Raw genomic sequence first — 23,104 nt, 5'->3', positions numbered from 1 at the left:
GCAGTTTTATTGCCTACATTCACACAATGTAGAGATTTTCTGTAGCAATGTTCATACTACAAGCCTCATGGCTCAAATCCGATTTTTTGCCCTTGATGGTTCGTATGTGACCTATATCTGTCCTTACTGTGTGAACAAAGCTCTGCCCCGAAATTGTGGCACATGCACATATTTATGAAATCAATAACATTATGAGGATGATCCACCATAATTGCGCCACGAAGTAACACAAACATGTGCAGTGAAGTAATGAAAAAACAAACAAACAAATCATTAAATAATCATTATATATATATATATATATATATATATATATATATATATATATATATATATATATATATATATATATATATCGGCTTAAATCTGATTTCAAAACCTTTTTCTTCTCTTCATGCAGATTTGAACAAGTCAGATCTAGACCAAAAAATCTGATTTATGCCACTATAACATAGCCTTTAATATGAGGACCAATCCAGAACAACCCTCACAGTTTTGTGGGAAAAAGAGTCTTAGAGATATCAATGTTAAAAACAAAAAGAGTTACTTCCAGTCTCAATACACAATGACTTCCACTCCATTCTAGTCCCTATTCTGGGGTACCACGTCTTACAGCCAGATCAGATATTGAGTTTTAATGACTGTTAAACCTAATATTAGTTTCACCTGAAGTGAAAACCAATAAAAAAGACAAAAGGAAGAGTGCAAATTTTTTTTTTTGTTGAGTGTAAGGCTGTTTTATGTATGTTTTCTCTTCATGTTCATTCTTTCAAGCTAACAAGGCCATCCCTGAGCAGGGCACAAAATTCAACCCCTGTTGAATTTCAGAGTAAAGTGATGCTTGTATTGTGCAGTCAGTGTGAATATTAAAGGAGAAGGAAAGAAAACAACTGTCTAGAATCCTGAGGTGTGTGTGAGCGCCACTCCCCCTAACCCGTCATAAATAAAACAAAGAGAGGGAAAAAAAAATTATACTTGTTAACTGTGTCTACATATTTGTTCACTTGAACAGATTTGATCAAAAGAGAGCAACAAAATACAATGGAAACTGGCTGAGGCCAGAGGCTATAAAAAAAAAAATACAGACATATGGTACATCATGTAAATATTGCCATCTGGAAAAGGCATTTTTCTTCTCTGTTTTCTGTTTTTCTCTTTTATGAAGTTGGCGAGAAAAAAATTGCACTACAGGAAGCAGTTATGTACAGTAGAGTACACCACAGCAAGCGAAAGGATTAGCAAAGAGAGGTGGCGGCAAACAAGTGTGCAACATCACTACTTTTGACAGAAAAAGAATTTGAGTAAAAAAAAAAAAAAAACAGCACTGAGCTGCATTGGGCAGAGGGCGGAAAGTGCAGGCGGGTTTAAGGCGAGTTGGCTGGGCTGAGTGTGGGGCTGAGTGTGGGGCTGGAGGCATCCGAGCGGCTGTAGTCGCTCAGCGATCCGGGCCGTGTGCTGCTCACTGCGTTCAGCGTGCCGTTGCTTCCTTGCTGCCTCTTCAGCATGGCTGGCTGGAAGTCGGAGTGGCGGCGAGCGTGCTTCATTAGGTGGTCGCTGCGCATAAAGCGCTTGTCGCACAGTGGGCAGCCGAATTTCTTTTCTCCCGTGTGTGTGCGGTAGTGGCGTGCCAGCTCGTCCGAGCGGGCAAACTTCTTACTGCAGTCAGGCCAGGTGCACGGGAAGGGTCGTTCTCCTGCATTACACACAACACAAACACACACAGCTGTCAGTATTTACTCAACACCAGAGACCTATAACTAGTGTATTTTCAAAACACTAAGTACAGTACTATATACAGGGTGTCCAAAATGAACACTTTTTAGGAAAATGTCCAAAATATTTCATACTTAGTTTATATATATATATATATATATATATATATAAACTATGTGTGTGTCTGTGTGTGTGTATATATATATATATATATGAGTGTGTGTGTGTGTGTGTGTATACATTTTATATATATATATATATATATATATATATATATATATATATATATGTATGTATGTGTGTGTGTGTATATACATTATATATATGTGTGTTTACACATATATATACACACACATATTATATATATATATATATAATGTGTGTGTTTGTATATATGTAATTTCTTTTTTTTTCTTTTTTTCAGATAGCCTTTAAGAATGCTTTTGACAAAAGAATAACATGTTGAACTAATTCTCATTGCTGGATCAGGAAGCTGTCGCGAGGTTGCAATGGATATGCAATTATATGCCTAACACCACTTGTGTTAACACGAGTACATCTTGAGTGGGAGAGACGACTCTTCTTTACAAAGAAATGGCAATCACGTAGAGGATGTTTTGTAAATAAAATTACATTTTGCTAAAAAGTGTTCATTTCCCCTGTGTATGGAGTCTTTTGGGACACCCTGTAGATAAAATATCAATGTATACAAAATAAAATGTTATTTAGAACTATAACCCGGTCCAGGTTTGTAGTTCCACCAGGGGCAAAGATCATCTATCTCTGTTTGTTTCTGACAAAAAGTGATTTTCTTTTGACAGTTCTCTGAATCCAATACAAGGGTGCTAAGGAGGCTACAAGTCATCAGTGCATACAATGCTAACAGTAGGGTAATCTGTGCCAGCTGATGTTACCCTAGCAGTTTTTCCTACCATTATGCAGACAAAGGGTTCTTTTAGAAACGTCCAAGTCCCGCCATGCCCCTTTGTATCACGTATGGCCCATATTAAACAACTGCAGACATCCTGTTTTAGTAAAACTTGCCTATTTGTGACAAGTTCATTTTTCACTACCTGAATCCATACAAGCATATAACAGAAGTGGCCACTGTTTCTGTTACAGTGATTTAAGTTAGGACCTGGATATTGGAAGGCGTGCGTCGGGCCACACATATACAGCCATTTTGTGAATCTGAGCTTCCTTTCAGCACAAGATGAAGCTGTCTAGCTCCAACTATAGGACTCAATGGAACAGGGCAGTGAAAAAGCACAGTAGCCAGAACCTATTCTCATACGGGTCACTCCCGGGTTTAACCTTCTCATTCAGCACGTAGATTACAAATGAACACCCTGCATGCAGAAATAAAAGCTCTCATGCTTTTCAGCATTTTATAAGGAGAATGCACTGACTCTCTCATTAGTCCTCCAGCTGCAGAATACCTACGAAAGTTTTTACAGTCATTAAATTGGGTGAAAAGCCTCTAAACATTAAGTCTGGAATGCACAGCATTACAAATGAGACATGGGCTAAAATCATACTAACTGAAGGACAGTTAGTAAAAAAAAAAGTTGGGGAAAATGGTGAGGGGAGAAAAAGGTTTTAGGTTTGATAGCAAAGACACTTAAGCAAAGCAAACACACAGACAGAGACTAATTAAACAGGATTCAGATGCTAAAGATGTTTAAAGTGCTACCCTGTCCCTGCCAACCTGTAACTATTAGTGAGTCCACTCATGAGGTAATTATACCCTTTTCCCTCTCACATCAAGCAATAAAATTAGACTTTAACACAAATCTACACAGTATATGATACCAGAAGGACCTATATATATTGGGTTGTTTTGTACATTTCCATGTGGGAACAGTGTATGCAGTCTACACAAAGCATCTTGCACCGAACAGCTGAGTAAACCATACAGTGTCCATTTTACTTCAATGTCACTGCTCTTCTGCCCTGCAAGCTCATGAGCTACTGTTCTAATTCTTCCAGCAGTACTTCTGACCCATGTGAAAGCTTGAACACAGTAATGTGTTGCAATGTATGGCTGCTGTAACAATTCATCTTACAATCCTAGACATTAAAAATACAAACAGTAGTGGAAAAGAAAGAAATCAGACCTCTCAGTCATTATGCAAGGAAGTTGGACAAAGCAGGAAATGTATGTAGAGGGCCAGACAGACCAGAGCAACTGTCTTTGTTTTGTGGTTTCCCCATATATCCCAGTGGAAAATCACTGTGCTACTTCAAACACACATTCAGTATGATGCCAGATTGGCATGAGAGACATTGGGGTCCCTTCCCCCACCGCAGAATGGTTGTAAAGCGGACAGGGTCTTTACTGGCTCAGTCTGGGTTCATGTCCTGCCATTCTCATGCAGACAGACTCAGTGGCATTCCATACGCCCCCCTGCTCACAGACCTCGGGTATACACACACACACACACACACACACACACACACACACACACACACACACAAACACACGCATAGAAATACATAAACAACACTGTCTGGCCATTCAAGCTTACTTAGTCACTCAGTATGCTAACTGTCTGCACTCAAGAAGTGAAAAATACACACAGATTGTATGTGCATCCACTCGCCATACTTTTCCAATAGTAGTTTATCAAACTCTTAAACTCACAAATAACCAAGACCATAACAGCTCCTACACACCCACATAAATAGACTAATCCTCATGCCAGAAAGAATAGTCTCTGGGGTCTTGTTCCTGTGCAAACAAGCCACCACTGAATCCTCATTTGATACACATATACATGAGTGTCCATCCACACAATATTAATCTCTCTATTAATTGAGTCACTCTTGTTTGACTCAATTAAACATCCTGCATCTATCCATTATGTAATATAAACATATGCATAATAGTCCAAATCTAAGATGAATCTTGTGCTTAAAGGAAACAGGAAGATGCTTTATTCAGATTTAGTAATGACACACGTAACCTATGATCTGCAGGATTACTAATGAACAAAACAGTGTGGTTACACACAGTAATTCATGGTTAATAGAACCAGAGACAGTTTATATGGATCTTCAAATGGCCTCAGGGCAAAACGAAAACAAATCCAACAACATAAATATTTCACTGGCCATAAGAAAGATGATCAGGACTGGAACCTCAATGCCATTACATTCCTGCTTAAGAGCACAATGCACATAGAAAGCTGAACCAGAGTTTGTTGAATAGACAAACTTCATTTAGAAAAAAAAAAAGGCAGAAAGAAGCATAAAAAAGAAGAGGAAGTGAAACCACCAAGAGAGTGTGAGAGTCTGAAAATGTGCCACACCAGCATTAGCAGTAGCGATTTAACTGCAGATTAAATTCCTGATCATTCTGGAGCACATCCACACTGGAGCACACCCTGGCTGCTAGCCTTTGTGCTGCTGTTGATAGTGATTGTCTAGAACACTCCTGAGTGAAGAGGGAGCTCGTGTGTGTGTAGTCAGGTAAAATCTCCAGACAAAGGTGTCACGCGGTGTCACCACACATCTGAAACAAGAGCAAGCTGTCCATTCAGAAGAACTGCTGAGCTTAGGTCTTTCTGACTGTGTGTCCATCTGTGACCATAAGGACATGAGTAACATTTGCAAAAAAAACAATGGCTGCTTTACTTGTTATTTACCTGACTTATAGACTAATGCTGACACTGGGCTGTTGCAGAATCCCTAGGATAAAGAAAATTACCATCCGGGGTCTTTTGAGAGATCACCTTTTGTTTCTGTGGGAAAATAATAGAGAGGCCACAATCATGTAAATGCGCTGTGCCAGACCTGCTCCACCTACTCTTCCATGTATTTGCACAAAGCACATCCATCTCTCCTAGCCTTTCATTACATGACCTGGGTTGTGGGTGGTGATGTCAAAACCTGCCAGTATGCTCAACTCTCCCTGGCAGGGAGCCAGCAGGACTGTGTGTCTCTGTATTTCTAAGAACACAGGGCAGTAATTTGGGAAGGCTAACGAACACAGTGGCCCAGTTACCTCGAGAGGCAGTTACATCACAGATTCATTGAGTACTGGGAACAGAGCAGCAAATGTCTTCCCTTTGAGATGATGCAATTATGTCACAGGTAGCAGCCTTTCATAACACAAGCAAACTTATAATAGGTTTGATTAGCTGGCACATGAATGTGTGCTAAGTCCTTGGTTTACTACAGTAATGAGATTGCATTTATCCTGAATGGGGTTTGAGATGGATCAGTGGGAAACAGGAGAGAGGCCCTTTGAGGCCAACCGTCTGCTCCATGGACATCTGATCAGCCCTGTATCTAAGCAACACTAAACGAGACTGAATGGCGAGTCACCTGTTCTAAGAAGAGCAAAGATAAAATTCCACCAGCCTCTTTAGCCGTGAGCCTCAAAAGCCAGCAGGGGAGTGAGACAGCAAAACAGGCAGTCAGACATGAGTGACGGGACGTCTAACGAGTCCACCCTGACTGTTCAGCACTATAAGCCTCATAAAGTACAATTCCCAGGCCACACTATTCCATCTTGAAGGCTACACACAGGATTTCTGAAGAAACTCTTCAAATTTGCTCGGAAAAGGGGTTTTCTAGACTTTTTTGGTCACCTCTCAGCTAATGTCCCCTGGGAAGCATTTCCTACTGATAGCTTGTCTTTAGTAAGACAATGAGAACAAGAGAGAGAGAGAGAGAGACCAACCAAGCATTCTCATACCAAGCATTCTCATTGAACTGGGAGTTTGAGCAATATACCTAGAACAATGCATTTCTATATGCGGTTTGGGTCAGGCCAGATTGGCCCAGTGACCTATGTCCATGGTCAGTAGAGGCTCTTTGGGTTATTGCTTTATATTCTCACTAGCTATACCAAGCTGACAACAAGGCAGCTAGCAACACCAACTAAACTCACCTTTAGTCGGATTTAGTTGTCTAGTTTAGACGTGATCTTTGATCGTTTTTAAAGAAGAAAATGGCTAATCCTATATCTTAGCTAAAAAGGGCAGTTCCTGTATAGAGCCAAGAGAAAGCCATGCTTGTCTCACCAGCATAAACCCACCTATAATAGTGGTTTGATTTTGTCATGAAGCTGGCTTCAAGGACCATATGAAGTATTAGTTAGACCTTCCTGAATGAGGAACACAACATTCACCACACAGAGCTCCACTGAGCAAGCCCAATCATATCCATAGCAGGCCAAGCTAAATGTGAGTCCCAGACCGGCACCACAAATGTAGTAGCAGCACTCATCAGAGGTTTGTAATTTATTTCTGCGTTTATAGACGTGGCTGAGACGTGGCCAACCGCGCTTCTCCACAGTGGGTTAATGACAAGACTGCTATGGAAGCTGCAGACTCTACATGGGGTGTAGCCTGTCTTTTTCTTCTAGACCAAGATCAGCTTGTCCTGTCCAAATCCTCATCATTAACAAATAATAGCACTGTGTTGTTCTCAGATCAGTCTGCATGTCATTCCTGCAGCGGTAGCTTCATGACACAATGGTAGTCCATCATCATGGGAGTGCCTGCAGTTTAGTGCAATAACCACACCAGGAGAAAGATGTGGGTCACACCCACCACCTAGTGCAACAAGCCAAGAAATGAGCTCAGTGTGGCCAAATATACCATAGAGACCAAAAACCACATACACTGGCACAAGAACAACTGGTAATAAAGCCACGGCTGTCTTTAATTTATCAGAGAGAGAGAGAGAGCATTAGCGCCACACACTGTGTGAACAAATGCAGATTTTTTTTTTTGCTGACAAAATGAAAAGCTCCTCATGCGGTATAGCCCAGATTAAAACGTAGAGACTAGAAAGATGGCAAAACACAGAAGTGCATCACAACCTTGCATGTTCGTGTGTTTGTGTCACATGTGAATGGGAGTACGGAGAAGGGTCTGTATAACCACACAGACACCAGTGCTTGAAAGGCATTCAGTCTGCTGTCTACTTTGACTTGGACAAATATGCGATTAAAGTTGTTTGAAGTATAGGTGGAACATAGACATACGGGTGGGCTGAAATGGTTTTGCTGACAGACCATGGCAAAACACAACCACTTCTAATTTGTTATCCCCTTTTGTTTCTGATGAAAAATCACATTTGAACTGCGTGTCTCATCTTGTGGTGTGAGTACTTTCTGGGTATGAACAATAGCATTAGCCTTGTGTTCTATGGGAGGGTCTATAGTGTCAGCCATTTCAGTATTTCATTGTGATAACCATAACTCACTCCACCCACCATCTACAGCACTCAGAGGAACTCAGATGCACCAGAGAGTCATTCAAATAAGTTATGTAGCATTCTACCTTTTTTGTACAGGAAAGAGGCTGGTTTGGTAGAATTCTCACCATATTAGACTCATTAATTAGTTGATGGCACTATAAAGGCCTAACAGGCTTTCTTTGCTGCAGATTGGGGGCTAATCTTTTTAAGCCTGGTTAACTAAGGACACAGAGACAGCTGCTGTTATTAGGAGCTGTTTATATCTACAGAAATGTTGACATGTCCCTCTGAATAAATACAAAGTCCATACAGTACAATCTAAAATAACACAATTTTTTTATCATTAAAGAAAGGGCCAGAACATACCCAGACCCTCATCAGTGTCTTTATCGGCCTTCCCACTGACAGACTGGGAGCATTAAGAATGAGGTCTTTTCACTCTGTATGTGAAATAGCAGAGCAATCCCCCCTCCTCCCCCACCCTCAAAGCCGCTGCCCGTCAGATTGAATGCGCCTTTTCATATGCCATAACCACCTCTCACATAGCATGCTTGATCTTCCGCTCAAAATGTATGGCCAGGGAGGGGTCAACCACCTTGCAGACTACAGCTAATATGACAGCCTGGAGACACCACAAATCTGCCACACAATAAATAAAAACACATATGCATCATACCCCTCTCTCTATGCTTTCTTAGCTTTGAAATGAACAGTCTAAAAAGACCCAAATCAGACTGCCTGCAGCTGCAGCAGCACAAATGACCTACATCAACAGGGCGGGGGGCATTGACATCAACTCATCCCCCGTCCCCTGTGGGTCCACTCTGTACAGCACGTCCCAGGCAGGGTAAAGTGAGCAGTCAGTGCTAAATGTTTTGTGAGACCCTCCACTGGTGGCTCTATGAATCATCAGGAAGGCTTAAAAAATGCAGCAACATGGCAGCTTTAGATCCTTTCTTTCATGACAGGAGAAACTGACACCCTTGGGTCACACGCAAATAGAGGGTAAGCAAGGCTAGGCCTTGGCAACTACACAACACCTCAGCAACTCATTTTCTTAAAGCCCTGGCAGATAGGGAAATAGGACACAAGGCTAAGGGGGTGGGGAGGAGCAGAGTGGTTTTTATAAGGTTCTGCCAAAGCTAACTAAAGGATATGTGAGCTCATTGCTCTGCGAAGGACAGTAGAGGAGGAGGTTGAGGACCAGACGATGGGCTATTATACCTCCCAGTACATTATCAAAACTTTATACCACATAGATTTATACAACATTTTTTTAAACAAATAAAGTGTTTTCATTATCTTGATGAAAATAAAGAGTCAGATTCCTGTCTGTCTGTAGATTGGTACAAAAAAGTTGCCTTATGATAGTGCCTCAAGAGCACAATACCATGGGGAACCTTCAGGAGCACTATGGGTTAGTGGAAGAACAAAAAAGCAAACCGACTGTGAAATTTTCCATTATGTCCTTTAGTTTGATTACTTATGAGGCCTATCAAAAGTTAATGCAGTTTGTCATTTTATCAGAGACATTGTGCCTCACCACACACAAGACCTTTAATAAGCACACCAGAGACATCACTTTGTCTACACTAAACACATATTACTTGACATGACATGACACGTTATTCATGTTATTCAATTTCAGCATTGTAACAGAAGTATTTTACAGTATTTAAGCTCTACCTCTGTGAGATATGCGACACGGTCACCAACCGTTTTGCTCACACCCTTTTGTGGTTTGTGAAATGTTGTACCCACCAAAAAAGCTTGTCAATTTATTGTTTTTTAGTTTATTTTCCATAGCTAAGGAGAAGTGAGTCACAGGAAGGGAAATCACACCCCACCTTTATGAGTTGTTAGACAAATCTGTCTAGTAACCTTAGACCCTCAACCTGCTGAAGCCTTGCAAACTCACGAAGTATAGCCAGCCATTTGTATTCAGCATGTACCCTTGAAAGTGTCATGTCTTTGCACACCTTTGACCTACATTCTGTAATTCACATTCTGCAGAGACAAGGGGAAAAACGTGCGTGCATAAACAGCAGCCTACAACCTCAATGTGATTCAGTTAAACCCCTGCTTCAGTTTTTTTTAGATATTCCTGTGAACGCTAGCTCAACCTATAAGAGCCAGGTGACATTATGGAGATGTACAGGGAGCAGACTGGATTATGCTGAGTGAAATTATCCTAAAACACGTTTCCAATCACAAGACTCCATCTTGGGTTCACTAATCAAACACATTTGTGCACTTAATGAACTTCCAGAGGGCTAATTTTTAATAGTGGAGAATTATCAATGAGAATATCAAATCCAGGTCTGGTGTACATTATATGAAAGTTCCAGTTCAACTGGAGGGTAAAGCAAAAGAAATGACAGATTATCAGATATAGATCTCAGCTATTATCAAAACCAAAACACCCAGCTAAAGACATTTTAGTCATTAACATATGGCCTAGTTTAAGCTAAGGCACATTTAATATTTTAGCAAAAGAGACCAAAGGCTTAGATGTGGCTTTGCAACTCATACAGCAGACATTTTGTTTAAAGAAAACATTATATATATATATATATATATATATATATATATATATATATATATATATATATATATATATATTGCTGTAAAGACCTCAAAGCTATACTCACCAAAGCAGTACCTTTTTTTCTCTCACAGAAATGAGTGTTTCCCTATATTGCAACCTGCAAGCATATTACGTCACAGATAAGACAACACATCTAGTGCTAGTCATCCATCTGTGTGGGCGATTATGATTTATGAGCCTTGCACAGCACAACCTCATGTTCTAAGAATCTTTGATTTTCTCCTACATGTTTCTGCAATCTGTAGAAGTTTTGTAATCAGAACTATCTATATGGGCTTATGTAGGAATTAAGGTTAAAGGTCCAAAGATTTCAGTATATTATTTTTTCCCAGCTTTTTAGGTTTTTGTACAGTTGACCATATTTTGTTTCTCTGATCTAAAACATATCTGATTTCTCTGCACCTAAACAAATCCATTTGATTCTGATTATCAAATAAATATTCAGACATCTATCATGAAAACTAGAGAACAAAGAGAATGATCAAAAAAATCTCTAGCAGAAAAGTTCTATTTTAACTCTTATATTCAAGAGGCAGCCAAAGTCTGGCTGTGCAGTCATACTACGCTGTAAGAGATTTCTTGGGAAGCCACCTCAAGGTTATTCCACTAACCTTATCTCAATCAGGAACATTTGGTAACCACAGGATTACAGGGAATGGCCAAGTGAACTTGAGACACATGGGTCAATTATACAGAACAGCACTCCAAACACCCAAAAGCTAAAATGGTCAAGAAGCTGGATTTGGATAATGTCTACATGTGTGGAAAGCAATGTGCGATCACACAATGTGAAATGGTGTTTATAGAGATACAGTCATTAGTTATGCTTCCAAACCCTGTTAGCAGGATGTTATAATAATCAGTGGTGAAGCATATTAATATTGTGTTACAGCCATCAAAAACAACAAACCTTTTTTTTTTTTTTTTTTTACAATTTAACACTGTTCTCAGCACATTTGCATGTATATAGTACTGCAGTCTCCTTCAGAGCAGTGAGTCAAGCCCTCTGTCACATGATTTAAGCTAGCATTTGATCACAATAGTACATCCGCTCAAGCTCCATCATAAACCTCCTTTTCTCACAGCAAGCTAGCACACGTGATGACTGTCTTCCCAGTCGTTCCACAGCATACAACGCACATATATGCTACATTACAACCCAAAACTAATACTGTAGGGGAATTTAGTTTGCATTCCAATATGACCTCATAATAAAAACGTTAGCAATGCTACAGTGTCATCTATATAAATCCTGAGCTCCATGTATTTTTTTTTTAATGCTGAGAGAAACAGGGGTCTGTGCCCAGATTCTGATTCAGGAGGACAAATGTTCCACCATGGAGTTCGGCACAGAGTTCAGGGTGTTGCTAAAGTCAAATAAGGACTCCGGCCTACTTGGCTGACTGGTTTGTTTTTATAACACAGTGTTCCCCCTTATTTTAGACAGTGGTGTTTAGCTGGGAGAGGGATCCATTTTCTCTTTGATCTATTGGTTGGGACTGAGGGAAAATCTGCTGAGTGCTTTGGAAAAGACTCAGTGCTCATAGCAGTTTGGCAGAACCTAGACTCCTGAACTCAGGTGACCCACATTCTCTGATTACCAAAACAAATGAGACAGAATACTCATTATTCAACGAGAACACCACCCAATCGCAAGCCTGAAAGTCAAGCGAGGGCCAAGAAAAATCAGGAACTGTATATGATAGGCCACATGCCACAGACTGTGGTGATACCACGTGGTGCATTACATCAGTCACTCTGTGGGAACTCTGTGGGAATCTGTGCATCATACAATGCCATCCACATTACAAATATATATGAGTGTGTATACTCAAGACTCAAGGAGGAATGGAGGTAAAAACAAAGGGAGCTGTGGGACAGGAAAGAGGTAGGAGGAGGTGTGTGAGAGTAAGAAGTTAAATAATGTTAATGAATTCCTCTGGAATTAACTATCCAGCACAAATGAGTAGTAAGATAGTGGACTTGCTTTAGGATTGCTTAGACTCAGGCCTTGTTTGAGAGCTTGTTTGAAAGCTTCATGAACAAAACCTCTCCAGCTGCTGCTCACATGGTGCATCCTGTCTGCACTCACTGTCGCATCTGAAAAGGGCGTGTCGGCAGCCGTGTACATCTCAATGGGTGTGTACCAAGTCAGCCACGTCAAGGCAAAGCATTGGTAGTGATCTCTGCTTTTATGATGCCAGATGTGCTATAGTGCAAGACTTCTTTTTTGGGTTGGGGGGGCTTGGCTGTCTTTGTTGTATGACAAGCTGTTTCGTGGGGGCACTATACAAATATAACAGCTATGCAACATAAAAGAAAAATTCATTGGATGAGGATACACAACTTGCTTGTATTTAGAATATTTCTTCTTCTTCTTCTTCTTTTGTATGCACAAAGGCTTTAGATGTGCAGCTGAAGGGTGGTTCTCTGTGCTTGTGTTCCGCTCTCTCGGAGCTCGTCTAGTTGAGTCTGTTGCTGGCCAGATCAGCTGGCAGTGTAGCGCGCGGGGGTGTGGCACTTCACAACAAAGGGCTTAAGAAGCACCCACTTCCACACAACTCCAGACGACCCCCACCCCTTTTTTGTTTTCCTTTATTCGTTTTTCTGCGCATTTAATTTCAAATGTTTGCATGCATTGGGTTATCATCAGCAGCCAAAAAGAGTCGGTCGCGTTAGAATGACCGCGGCATTGCGGGGTGCGTCGCGCGCACTGCTCGGCTGTTAGCTAGCTGCTTGGTGACCTTCTAGTGTTGCCAGTTTTGACAAGTTTTTTTTTTGTTTGTTTGCATAAGAAATAAGTTTCCTGAAAAGTGGAGGCTTTGTGTAGAACTTCGTACGGTCGTGTGTGTGTGTAATTGTAGGTTACGAGAGGTTTGTTTACTGTCTCTCCTATGGAAAAGGTAGTAACTGCGTGCGCGCGCTAATTCCGCATTGACTTCCAGCACTTGGTCGAGACATACTGTCCCTGAATACCTCCTACACGCCACGTTTCTGTTGAACGTGAGCTCATCTGTGTAGATCACACCGGATGTGGTGCCGTGGGTTAAATCGGTGGGAAACTGTTGCTATATAGATTATAGGCTTCTCCTGTGGGCGTGACGTTATTTATTTACCACGCCGCGCCTAACGGTTAAATAACATATTCCCCTACTTTTGTTTAAGCATGCCTAACGTTAGCGGATTTGTAGCCTATGTCTGTGAGAAATTCTTTTAACTACGCAGACACAAGGTTCGCAGCACGGGGTCTTATGTACAGTGATGTGCAGCGAGGTACACTCATAAATCCTTGTTTTAATTTGATCCCAAACCGGTTTGTGTAGCTGGAGTACTATCTGAGCTGCAAAATGACAAAGCACTCGCTGCAATGGAAACTGACCTGTATGTGTCCTTAGGTGAGCTTTGAGATGTGACGATTTGCCATAAACTTTTTCGCAGCCAGGATAGTGGCATTTGTGCTTTTTCTGCGGGGAGTCCTGCTCAGCGCGAGCCCTCCATCGCTTGCCTCTTTGTTTAAGGGCAGAGTCGGCAGGGACGGCGGTAGGTGTGGCAGAGTTTCCATCCTCTCGCGTCGGGGTTGGTGGCATGCTCTCTTCTTTCGTTTTTGCCTGCTCGGCGAAATTAGTAGGGCTCTGCTGATTGAAATCCGCCAGAATTCGGGCCACAACAAAAAGAGAAGAGTTGTCCTTCACCAGCGCTTCCTTGGTCTCTTCTCCATTCCTGGGTGCAGCCGCAGTTTCGGGTCGGATCTCCCTGTTCCCTTTAGGACCGTGAACAATTGCGCGACTGGACATAGACACAAGGCACTCTGCTGCTAAATGTTCCATTTTGTCAAACACGCAAAACAAAAATGCCCCCGCTGTTTCTTTATTACATGCAAAAGTGAAATGGCACTTGTCTAAATCGCTCAGCTCCGTCGTCGATCCCTTTTGTGTGATGCTGAACATTCAGCAAACTCACTTTGTATCGTTACCGGCTTTTCAACAGACCTGACATCCTGAATAAAAGCACGCGGAGATACAAACCCGTTAACGCGCCGCACTGATTGTCTGCTCACTTTAGAGCTATTGTTCAGGCAAAGAGAGACTCCTAAACTTGTGTTGGTTGAATATGAAAATTCCCCATCGTGGCAGAAAAGTCCATTCCCACGTAAAGTGACAGTATTGTGCTCGGCACTGACTGGAGCTGTCGGTATCCACGCTGGGGGCGTGGTGGCCCGGAGTGTCGTCACAGCGCGCGCGAGCTCATTGGCCCACACAGTGTCCCGAAGTGCACCGGCTCAAACTTCACCAAGTGTACTCGGATCCATCTAAAACCGGATACCACCGTACTAAATAGTGTGCCATAATCTAGTACCCGAACAAAGGTGGTGTAGTGTTTTGTTTATACATTTATGCTCTAGTACTGTACTATAGGAGTATTCTATATGAGTCTATCATCAGAATCAGCTTTATTGCCAGGTATGCTTACATATACGAGGAATTTGTCTTGGAGACAGCAGCTTCAACAGTACAAAATCACAACATCCACAATAATAATGATGATAATTGAATAGAAAATTTTATATAGGCTACATACACACACAAAAGATATATATATATATGTATGTATGTATGTATGTGTGTGTGTGTGTGTGTGTGTGTATGTATGTATATGTGTATATATATATATATATATATATATATATATATATATATATATATATATATATATATATATATATATATATATATATAATATAGTGTGTGTGTGTGTGTATGTAATGCAAATCTAATATAAATCTGTTATATACAGTGAAAGGGAATGTAATGGCACAGGAAGTTGGATAAATATAAAAGACTAAACTGTGTATTGCACATAATTATTACTCATTGGGGCAATTTAACTGTTCATGAGATGGATAGCCTGGGGAAAAGAACTGTTCCTGAACTTGACAGTTTTGGTGCTCAGAGCTCTGAATCGTTGGCCAGAAGGCAACAGTTGGTAGTGGGCAGGGTGAGTGTGGTCCAGAGTAATTTTTCCAACCTTCTTCCTCATTCTGGAAGTGTATAGTGGTATTATAATGTATCCCTGGTCATAATTCTTGGTTTATATAATCCATATTAAAAACATACTTGTTTAAATTGGCCTATCGGTAATTCTTGGGCCTTTTATTTTGTTAATATATTTCTCCTTGAGTTGTAGTACTTATATAACAACAATAACCATAATAAAATGTATTATTATTTATTATTGTATTATTATTATTGCTGCTGCCCAACTATGAAAAACAAGTTGTTATGGCAATAGTTACAACAGCAATATAATGCGCAAATACAAGAAATAAAATTTCATTTTGCTGTCATTTGGGACAAATGATTTCAATGAGGTTCGCTTCACAACTGGTACAGCACTATTGCAAAAATTTAACGAAGAACTACATCAAAATCCTCAAACAACTGTATCAAATATGTTCACTGTTGGACAAGAAAATATGTCCAAAGTGTTTACTTATTTAATACATGTGCATATTCATATGAAATGCATGCAGTTGGTAAAATGTATCAAATAGCATATTGATCAGGACGTTATTGTCGACCACAGCCTGCTTGTGTTTGTTACAAGCGGATACTAGGCCAGGTTAGGGTCAAATTAAACAAGTACAGAGCTTGGCCAAGTACCACACGTGTTTGTAGTCATGTACTTGTGGGAATGCCTATAGCAATAAGTTACTTAGGTGTGAATGTGAATATGTAGTGAATATGTAGTGCCTTCAGTGTGTCTTGTGTGACAAAATGTTGGCATGCTGCTATTAACTGAAATGAGTGTGCACTGCTGTTTAGCAGTCATAAGGAAGTAGTGTTTCAAGATGGAAAATCGGACATTGTTTAAATAATCTGATAGAAGATAAAGAGCTGGTTGTCATAGAAGTGCAAGCAGATTCATGGCACATTGACTGCCCCCACACCAAAACCGAGTGAAAAGAACACACAAAACAATTAGACTGTTTTAATTAGCCAGATTAGCTTCCTAGGTTTTAGTAGCAGAGAAGCTGATAACAATTATGAAATGAATAGATGCTACACACTTTAAAGGCCATCTTTATAAAACAACCTTCATTGTTCTGTTTTTAATTATTTAAACCAGAGAAGCAGAAATAAGCCAGAAGCAGAATAATGTTTCAGAATATTTTCTGATTTTTAAATCATGTGATTTTGGGGGAAACATGAGAACAAAAGCAAGGATGCATTCGTGCACCCTCGAACACAAGTGCTGTGCATCTCTCCTGTGGGAAAGTGTGTACTCTCTCAGTTCTGTTCACAAAAGGCTCTGGAAAGTTCCTAAATTCAGAAGGCCATCTGTCTGTATTACTTTACATATTCTTTCACCACAACGACTGGGTGTTCTTGCATTTCATGTGGTTCTTCAGAGGCGCACTCCATGACAGCAGAACAACAAGGGGCCAGTTCCTCTTTCACAAGATGGCTGCCTCAGAATGAAGGGGGTGGGGGGTGCTTGTCTGTCAGTCAGATAAGCAGGAGAAATGGGTGAAAAGACAATACCAGGTTACTTGTTACTGCATGTCTACGTTTAAAAAAAATACAGACAGCTATTTTTATCTATGTTTTTTTTTTTTATTATAAATGTAAATTTTCTTTACAATACTAAAGAATGTGTTAGTACTTCTCCAGGCATGTGGGCACAGTAGTGTAGCAACGACTTCACAGATAATAATGGAGAACTGTATGTGTACTGCAGTGCAAACATTATTATTATAACGTTATTGGGATAATGTGAAAATTAGCCCAAATACTGTACAAGAAGTACAGTAAGAAATCCTGAATGCCTCTCACTTCACCCACACACAACACGCTGTGTTGCTTTTTACTGATGATCTGAGCTCACACAATACCAAAAATTTAGATGGTAGGTGTGATCTCTCCCACTATATGTCCCCTGCAGTGAAAGGGTTTGTCTCATTCTGCTATTTTAATAGGTGTACTGATTCATAGAGTTTTAGAAACTAGTTTTCATTTTGAGTTCACAACAAACTGAGTGGCTTACTTATTTTAGTATATGCCTTGTCTGCTGTTGTGTTAGTAAAACTAAATGTATCTTTTACAATAGGCTTTTGTACTAGGTCTGACCATGTGCACCACCGGGTTAAACTGTCCAAAACTGGTGCCTTAGCTTTGTGCAGTGTGGGGTTCATCTCCTGTCAACAACAAGGATGCAATCACTATAGTGTGTGAGAAACAACAGAATCATGTTTCGTACATCACATAGAATCATGGCATAAAGCTGACTGAACTCAGTAGCACTAATGGTAAAATTTTATGTTTGTTGTGCTTAGATTTTCCTTCCAATTTGTTATGGGAAAAGCTCTTGGAATAAACAGCACTTCAGGTGTTTATCGTAATCGTTCAGAGACTGCACTCTTCCCTAGAACATGCCTTGATGAGCTGACTAGCAAATCAGAAGTCAGATGGCTGAAGGTTATAAAGCAATGTTAGTTTAACTAGCGTAATCATTTTTCTGCAGATGTGTAGTGCTCTTGCTATGTCCTAACGCTGACTACAAGCATAGCTTTTTTAAATTATGTTTTTGAGTTTAGTCTTCTCAGTTAATGGACGTCTTGATTATGTGCTGAATAAAAGAATGTAGCGTTTAAATGTCAATGCACAGCTCTTGACTTACATGAGACCCAGAGGTTGTTTACTTCTTGTGGTTTAGCTTTGTTCTGTCATTGTTGGGAAATGTCTCGTTTCCCATCATGGGTGCAAATACTCTCTTCCTGCTCAGAACTGTCTGCATTTTGCACTGATCTAAGTTCACGATGCCTTGGCTGTGTCTAAGACAAAACTATTGTGCAAGAAACAGCAAGACTGCTTTCAGAACTGTAGACGACGGAAGAGATAGCTTCTTGTGTGAAAGGCTTTGTGCGGCATTTAAACAGAAAAAGGAGTGCCCACATAACACATATGTACACACGCACTAGTACTTTCACTCTATCAACAGCCCCTCCCCCAGGGTGTATTTGTCATCATGAGCACAACCATCTCAGTGCATTTGTCACTGATGTTCAGAGGGCCTCTTATTAGCAACCCCCTTTTACTGGTCAATCATTACACATGCTGATCTTTTCCCATCACCTCTTTGGATGGCTGAAGTGGATAGCAGTCTTGTATCTGTTGTCCCTTGGCTAACCAGCACACTCAATTGACATAGCATACATGTCCCAGTGTTTCAGATGCTGGTACAACAATGTACTCCCCATCCTACTTGTTGCTTTTTACATTGGTTAACACCTGAAGTGTTATTTTGTTGTTCAAAAAATGAAGACCACTTCTGGAAGAGGAAAATGCTGAAGCAACAAATATACAAATTATTCTACAAGTAATAGTGTTCAGGCATGACTAACAACATTAAAGGAAAGAAGTGGAAAATCTACTGTTGTCTCACAGGTAACCTGTGGTGAATATAAAGATTACTTTTAAAGTGATGAGTGGGAAGAAAACAAGTTTTTAGCACAGACCAGCATGTCATACATCCCCCATTCAATATTACATGCTGTACTTTGTTCACCAAAGGAAATATAACAATAGAAATCCATTTTTAATGTCGTGTTTTTGTGTTTCTTAGTGGGGGAGGAACTCTCCAATAAGTCAGGTTTTAACAGCCCTCTGCTCAAGGTAAGGTCTGTGAGTCAAATAAAGCCACGTCAGACTGTGTCATAGTAAAAGACAAACAAGTTGAGACTGTTACCTAGCAATACTAAGAGAAATCAAAATATGGCATGCATGAGATAAGAAAGGCATGGAGCTCAGATGCACATCCACCCCATAAAGTCTCTAATATCCCTGTGACCTTCTTAGTTAATGATTGTTAAAGTGGATGAGATGAATGTGAACACATTTACCACATTGATCTTAGCTAAATGTCTTAATTCAGATAAAAACAGAGGCATAATATAGTAATATGGTAAATTTGTGTCAGCTGTGGTTAATAATAATCCACTTGATCACAGTGTTGCAGAAGACATTACCTATCTCATACAATACCACTGAAAAGAATAGGACAAATTATAACTTTTTCAAATTTGTATTCTGACCTATGTGAAGTGTTTCTATAGAGAGCATTCAGAAGTGAACTGGGGCAGTGGGAATGTGGGATGGGTCTTGTTGGGTCTTGTTGGATTGTAATGAGACATCTGTATTTCTCTTCCTCTCCACTCACGCTATACCATGCTACCCCTATAAGCTACATTTACACACTCCAGTGACACAATAGATAAAAGCCTTCTTTGCTCTCGTTATTCAAATCACAGCTTTACCTAGTCTGATCTCTAGGCATGTGACAACAATGTGCTATATTGGTTAAGGTTAACAGCCTTATTCTATAACTTGCATACTTCAACAGTTGATGTGGGTCAGTTGAAGCACTTGGAAAGCAAATCATCAGTGACTTTTTTTTTTATCATCATTATATTAACACACTCATTTCTGGATGCTCCTGGAAAAGAGAGTCAGATTAAAATTAGATATACTGGACATTCCTAGAAAAAAAGAACACTTCAAAGCTACTTCAATGGTTATTTAGATGGTTATGAGTTCTATTAGGATATCTTTGATCTTTAATCAGGAAACTCTGTTGTAGAGGTTTACAGTATATATACCCTTATGGATTTCTCAACAGTACTACTGTAGAACCCTTAAGGGTTTTAGATTTAACTTTTTGCCTATACTGTGTATCTATAGTGAGTACACAATTGAAAGACAAAGAAAACAAAGCTGTCAAATATTATAATTTTTATAATAATTTTTTTAATGATCTGCATTGTATTATTTAGAATAAACTCCTTTTATAATACTATTGTAATAACGTTTTCTCTAAAGAGAAGTAATGCAGGAAGCAATGTAGGCTGAAATAAATGACCAAACACCAAAAGAATCCAACATGCAGAAGTAAAACTTAATAAACAGGAAATACTGACTAGTTGTTGCACTAGCCTACAACCTGTATATACAGCCTACACTCTGCCTATTCTGTATTTCTTTAAATCAAATGAAATGTTAAAAAAAAGTGTTGTCTGATTTAAAATATCTTCATTGACATTGACGCCTGAACAAAACTAAAATGCGTATTGCAGCTGCTAACACGTTTGTCAGTCTTGGGAATTTTATGGCTGCTCAGGCACATTGTATGCGGGACCACATATGGGAAAGCCATTCTATTATTATTTCCCTTAACACTAAATCAGTATTAGGATTAGTGTTAATTGTTAACTGGTGCATGTGAAAAACCCTAGTAGGCCTGATACACTGCACAGGATAACTGCAGTACTGTGGTTTTAATAATTCTGGGTGTTTGTTGTTGTTATTTTTAAGGATGTCTGAATGTGAAAAAATGGCCTTCTCTCAGTAATGCAGCACCTGTTGTTTTGCTTCTAACTAACTGTGTTATTCCATTGTGGGATAATGACATTTTCTCCTTCTTAATTTTGGAAATAATGTATAGAACATTTTGGATGTATAATCTAAAACACAACTATAGAAATGCAGCTCTGGGATTTTGGTAATTAAATTTGTACATGAGCAAATGAAGATATCACTTTAGTTTTCTTCTAATTCATGGTAGCATTTCTTATGGGCTCAGTAAATAATTCATTAGCTGTAATTAGGAACAGGCAGAGTGCTCTCTGCATTTAAACCTGGACTTTATTGTGTATGTAAAAGCCACAAAGATAATTGCTACATTTTTACAAGACATGCATGTCATTGAGATGGATTCAAAAAAGCAATTTAAAAATGGGTCATAAACATAGGCACAGACTAGACATTTATTTATATTACTTTTACACTCCTTTGCTTGTGTAGTAAATTACACAGTAAACTCCAGAATAACTGGCATCTTCATGAAAATGAGCAAACCTCATTAGATAAAAGTTGTATTTTTATGGATTATCGATACTATACGAAAAATATACAATATATTAAAAATACTATATGGGCAGGGGTGCAGTGGGTAGTGTTGCCACCTCACAGTGCTGGGGTCTCCGGTTTGATCCTGATCTCGGGTACTGTCTGTGTGCGTTTTTCAGCATGTTATCAACACATGCCTGTTTCGGTTTCGTCCGGGTTCCGTGGTTTTCCTTCCATCTACCAAAAAGGTCCGAGGTGTGAATGAGTGTGGAACTGGTGTCCCATCCTGGGTATTCCTGCCTCATGCCCAGTGTTCCTGGAAAATAGACTCCGGATCCAACACTTCCCTGACCAGGATAAAGCAGTTAGTTAACATGTATAAATGCACAATACAACATCAAATCAATTTTTATCAATTTCTTGACCATATACAGTCATTAATTCAATCTCTAATAGAAAGTGCCATATTCCATTTTCCCTTTTCTTTTATGGGCTTGATTGTTTTCAGTGGTATTGATTAACAGTTTTAAATATTCATTGCCTGACTCATGCAGAAACACAGCCACCAGTCTCTTTTATGTTGAAAGTCCGTCCCCCCCCCCCCCTTTTCTCTATGATGTTTAATATGCATTTCACATATAGCCATTTTTATTTTATTTTTTTACTTTTAGGTATTCTTTGTGGGTGTCAATCATTCGGCCAAATTCTATTCTCTTTAAGACTACTAACAATTTTGTACAGTTGTGTGTGCGCGCGTGTGTATGTGTGCGCGCGTGTATGCATGACCTTTTACATGCCCTTAAGTGCTTGCAGTAGCTCGGGCAAGTGTTTGAAAAAAATGTGTTCCGCGGGAAAGCACGCTCTCGTGTGCAGCTCACACCCAAACACACAGCGCGCGTTCTCGAACGGTTGTTTTGATCGGAGAGCAACAAGTCAAAGGGTTCAAAAGTGGGCGGGGCTGTAAGGCTTCCACTATGCTTACGCGGCCACTGTGTCTTGCGCTCGCCTCTTGTCTCATCATGGCTTTGCTCCGTCTACCCTGCGAGTCACACCAGCAGCGACCGAGCAGACCAAAACACATGATTTACAGACGTCATTTTACCCACACAGTCCTGCAAGAACCAATGCGCAACAATCCCTGAACGTCGTTCAGCGTTTGTCCTCTGGTGAACCCGGCGCTGCCGAGAACATCCCGTTCCTGTGATATTAATAGCTCCCTCTGCGTCACAGGATTGTGCTCTGAGTGCCGCGCTAGACACGCGATGGGACTCAGCACGCGCGCGCGCGCGCCCGCAGCCACATACACAGTTACGAAACACAAAGTCAGCAGCAGCAGTGTGCACCAAAATGCACCTCTTAACTGCTCGAAGCCCTAACTCTACCCTCAGACGCGAACGCGTAGTCCATAGAGAGATTCATATATTTGTGCATAGTTGAAAATTAATTTTACAACTAGGCTAAACGATATTCTGAAATTACAAAGTGAAATATAACAACTTCTATCTAAGGCTATCTTAAAAAAATATCTTCAGTGAGTGTTATCTTTAAAATTTGCATATGTGGATCTGGTATGGAATCCCTGAACTGCATGTACTAGGTCATTATTATGATGTAATATCTCATAATTTCTGCTTAATAACTAGTTCACAACTTGTGGTTCCGTTCTTAT

General features: G+C 40.1%; 1 protein-coding gene across 1 annotated transcript; it reads right to left on the bottom strand.

The window, feature by feature from the left end:
- Window positions 1–430: 430 nt before the first annotated feature.
- On the bottom strand, window positions 431–14,761 carry klf13 (Kruppel-like factor 13). The gene is made up of 2 exons (XM_053641177.1): window positions 13,914–14,761; window positions 431–1,693 (listed from the first exon to the last, which is right to left on the bottom strand). Exons 1-2 carry the CDS (start codon window positions 14,479–14,481, stop codon window positions 1,365–1,367), a joined length of 897 nt encoding a protein of 298 aa, XP_053497152.1. The 5' UTR covers window positions 14,482–14,761; the 3' UTR covers window positions 431–1,364.
- Window positions 14,762–23,104: the final 8,343 nt, after the last annotated feature.

This window comes from Ictalurus furcatus, chromosome 14 (assembly GCF_023375685.1).
Source record: "Ictalurus furcatus strain D&B chromosome 14, Billie_1.0, whole genome shotgun sequence".
Lineage (NCBI taxonomy): Eukaryota > Metazoa > Chordata > Actinopteri > Siluriformes > Ictaluridae > Ictalurus > Ictalurus furcatus.
This window is presented reverse-complemented; position numbering and strand designations above follow the sequence as displayed.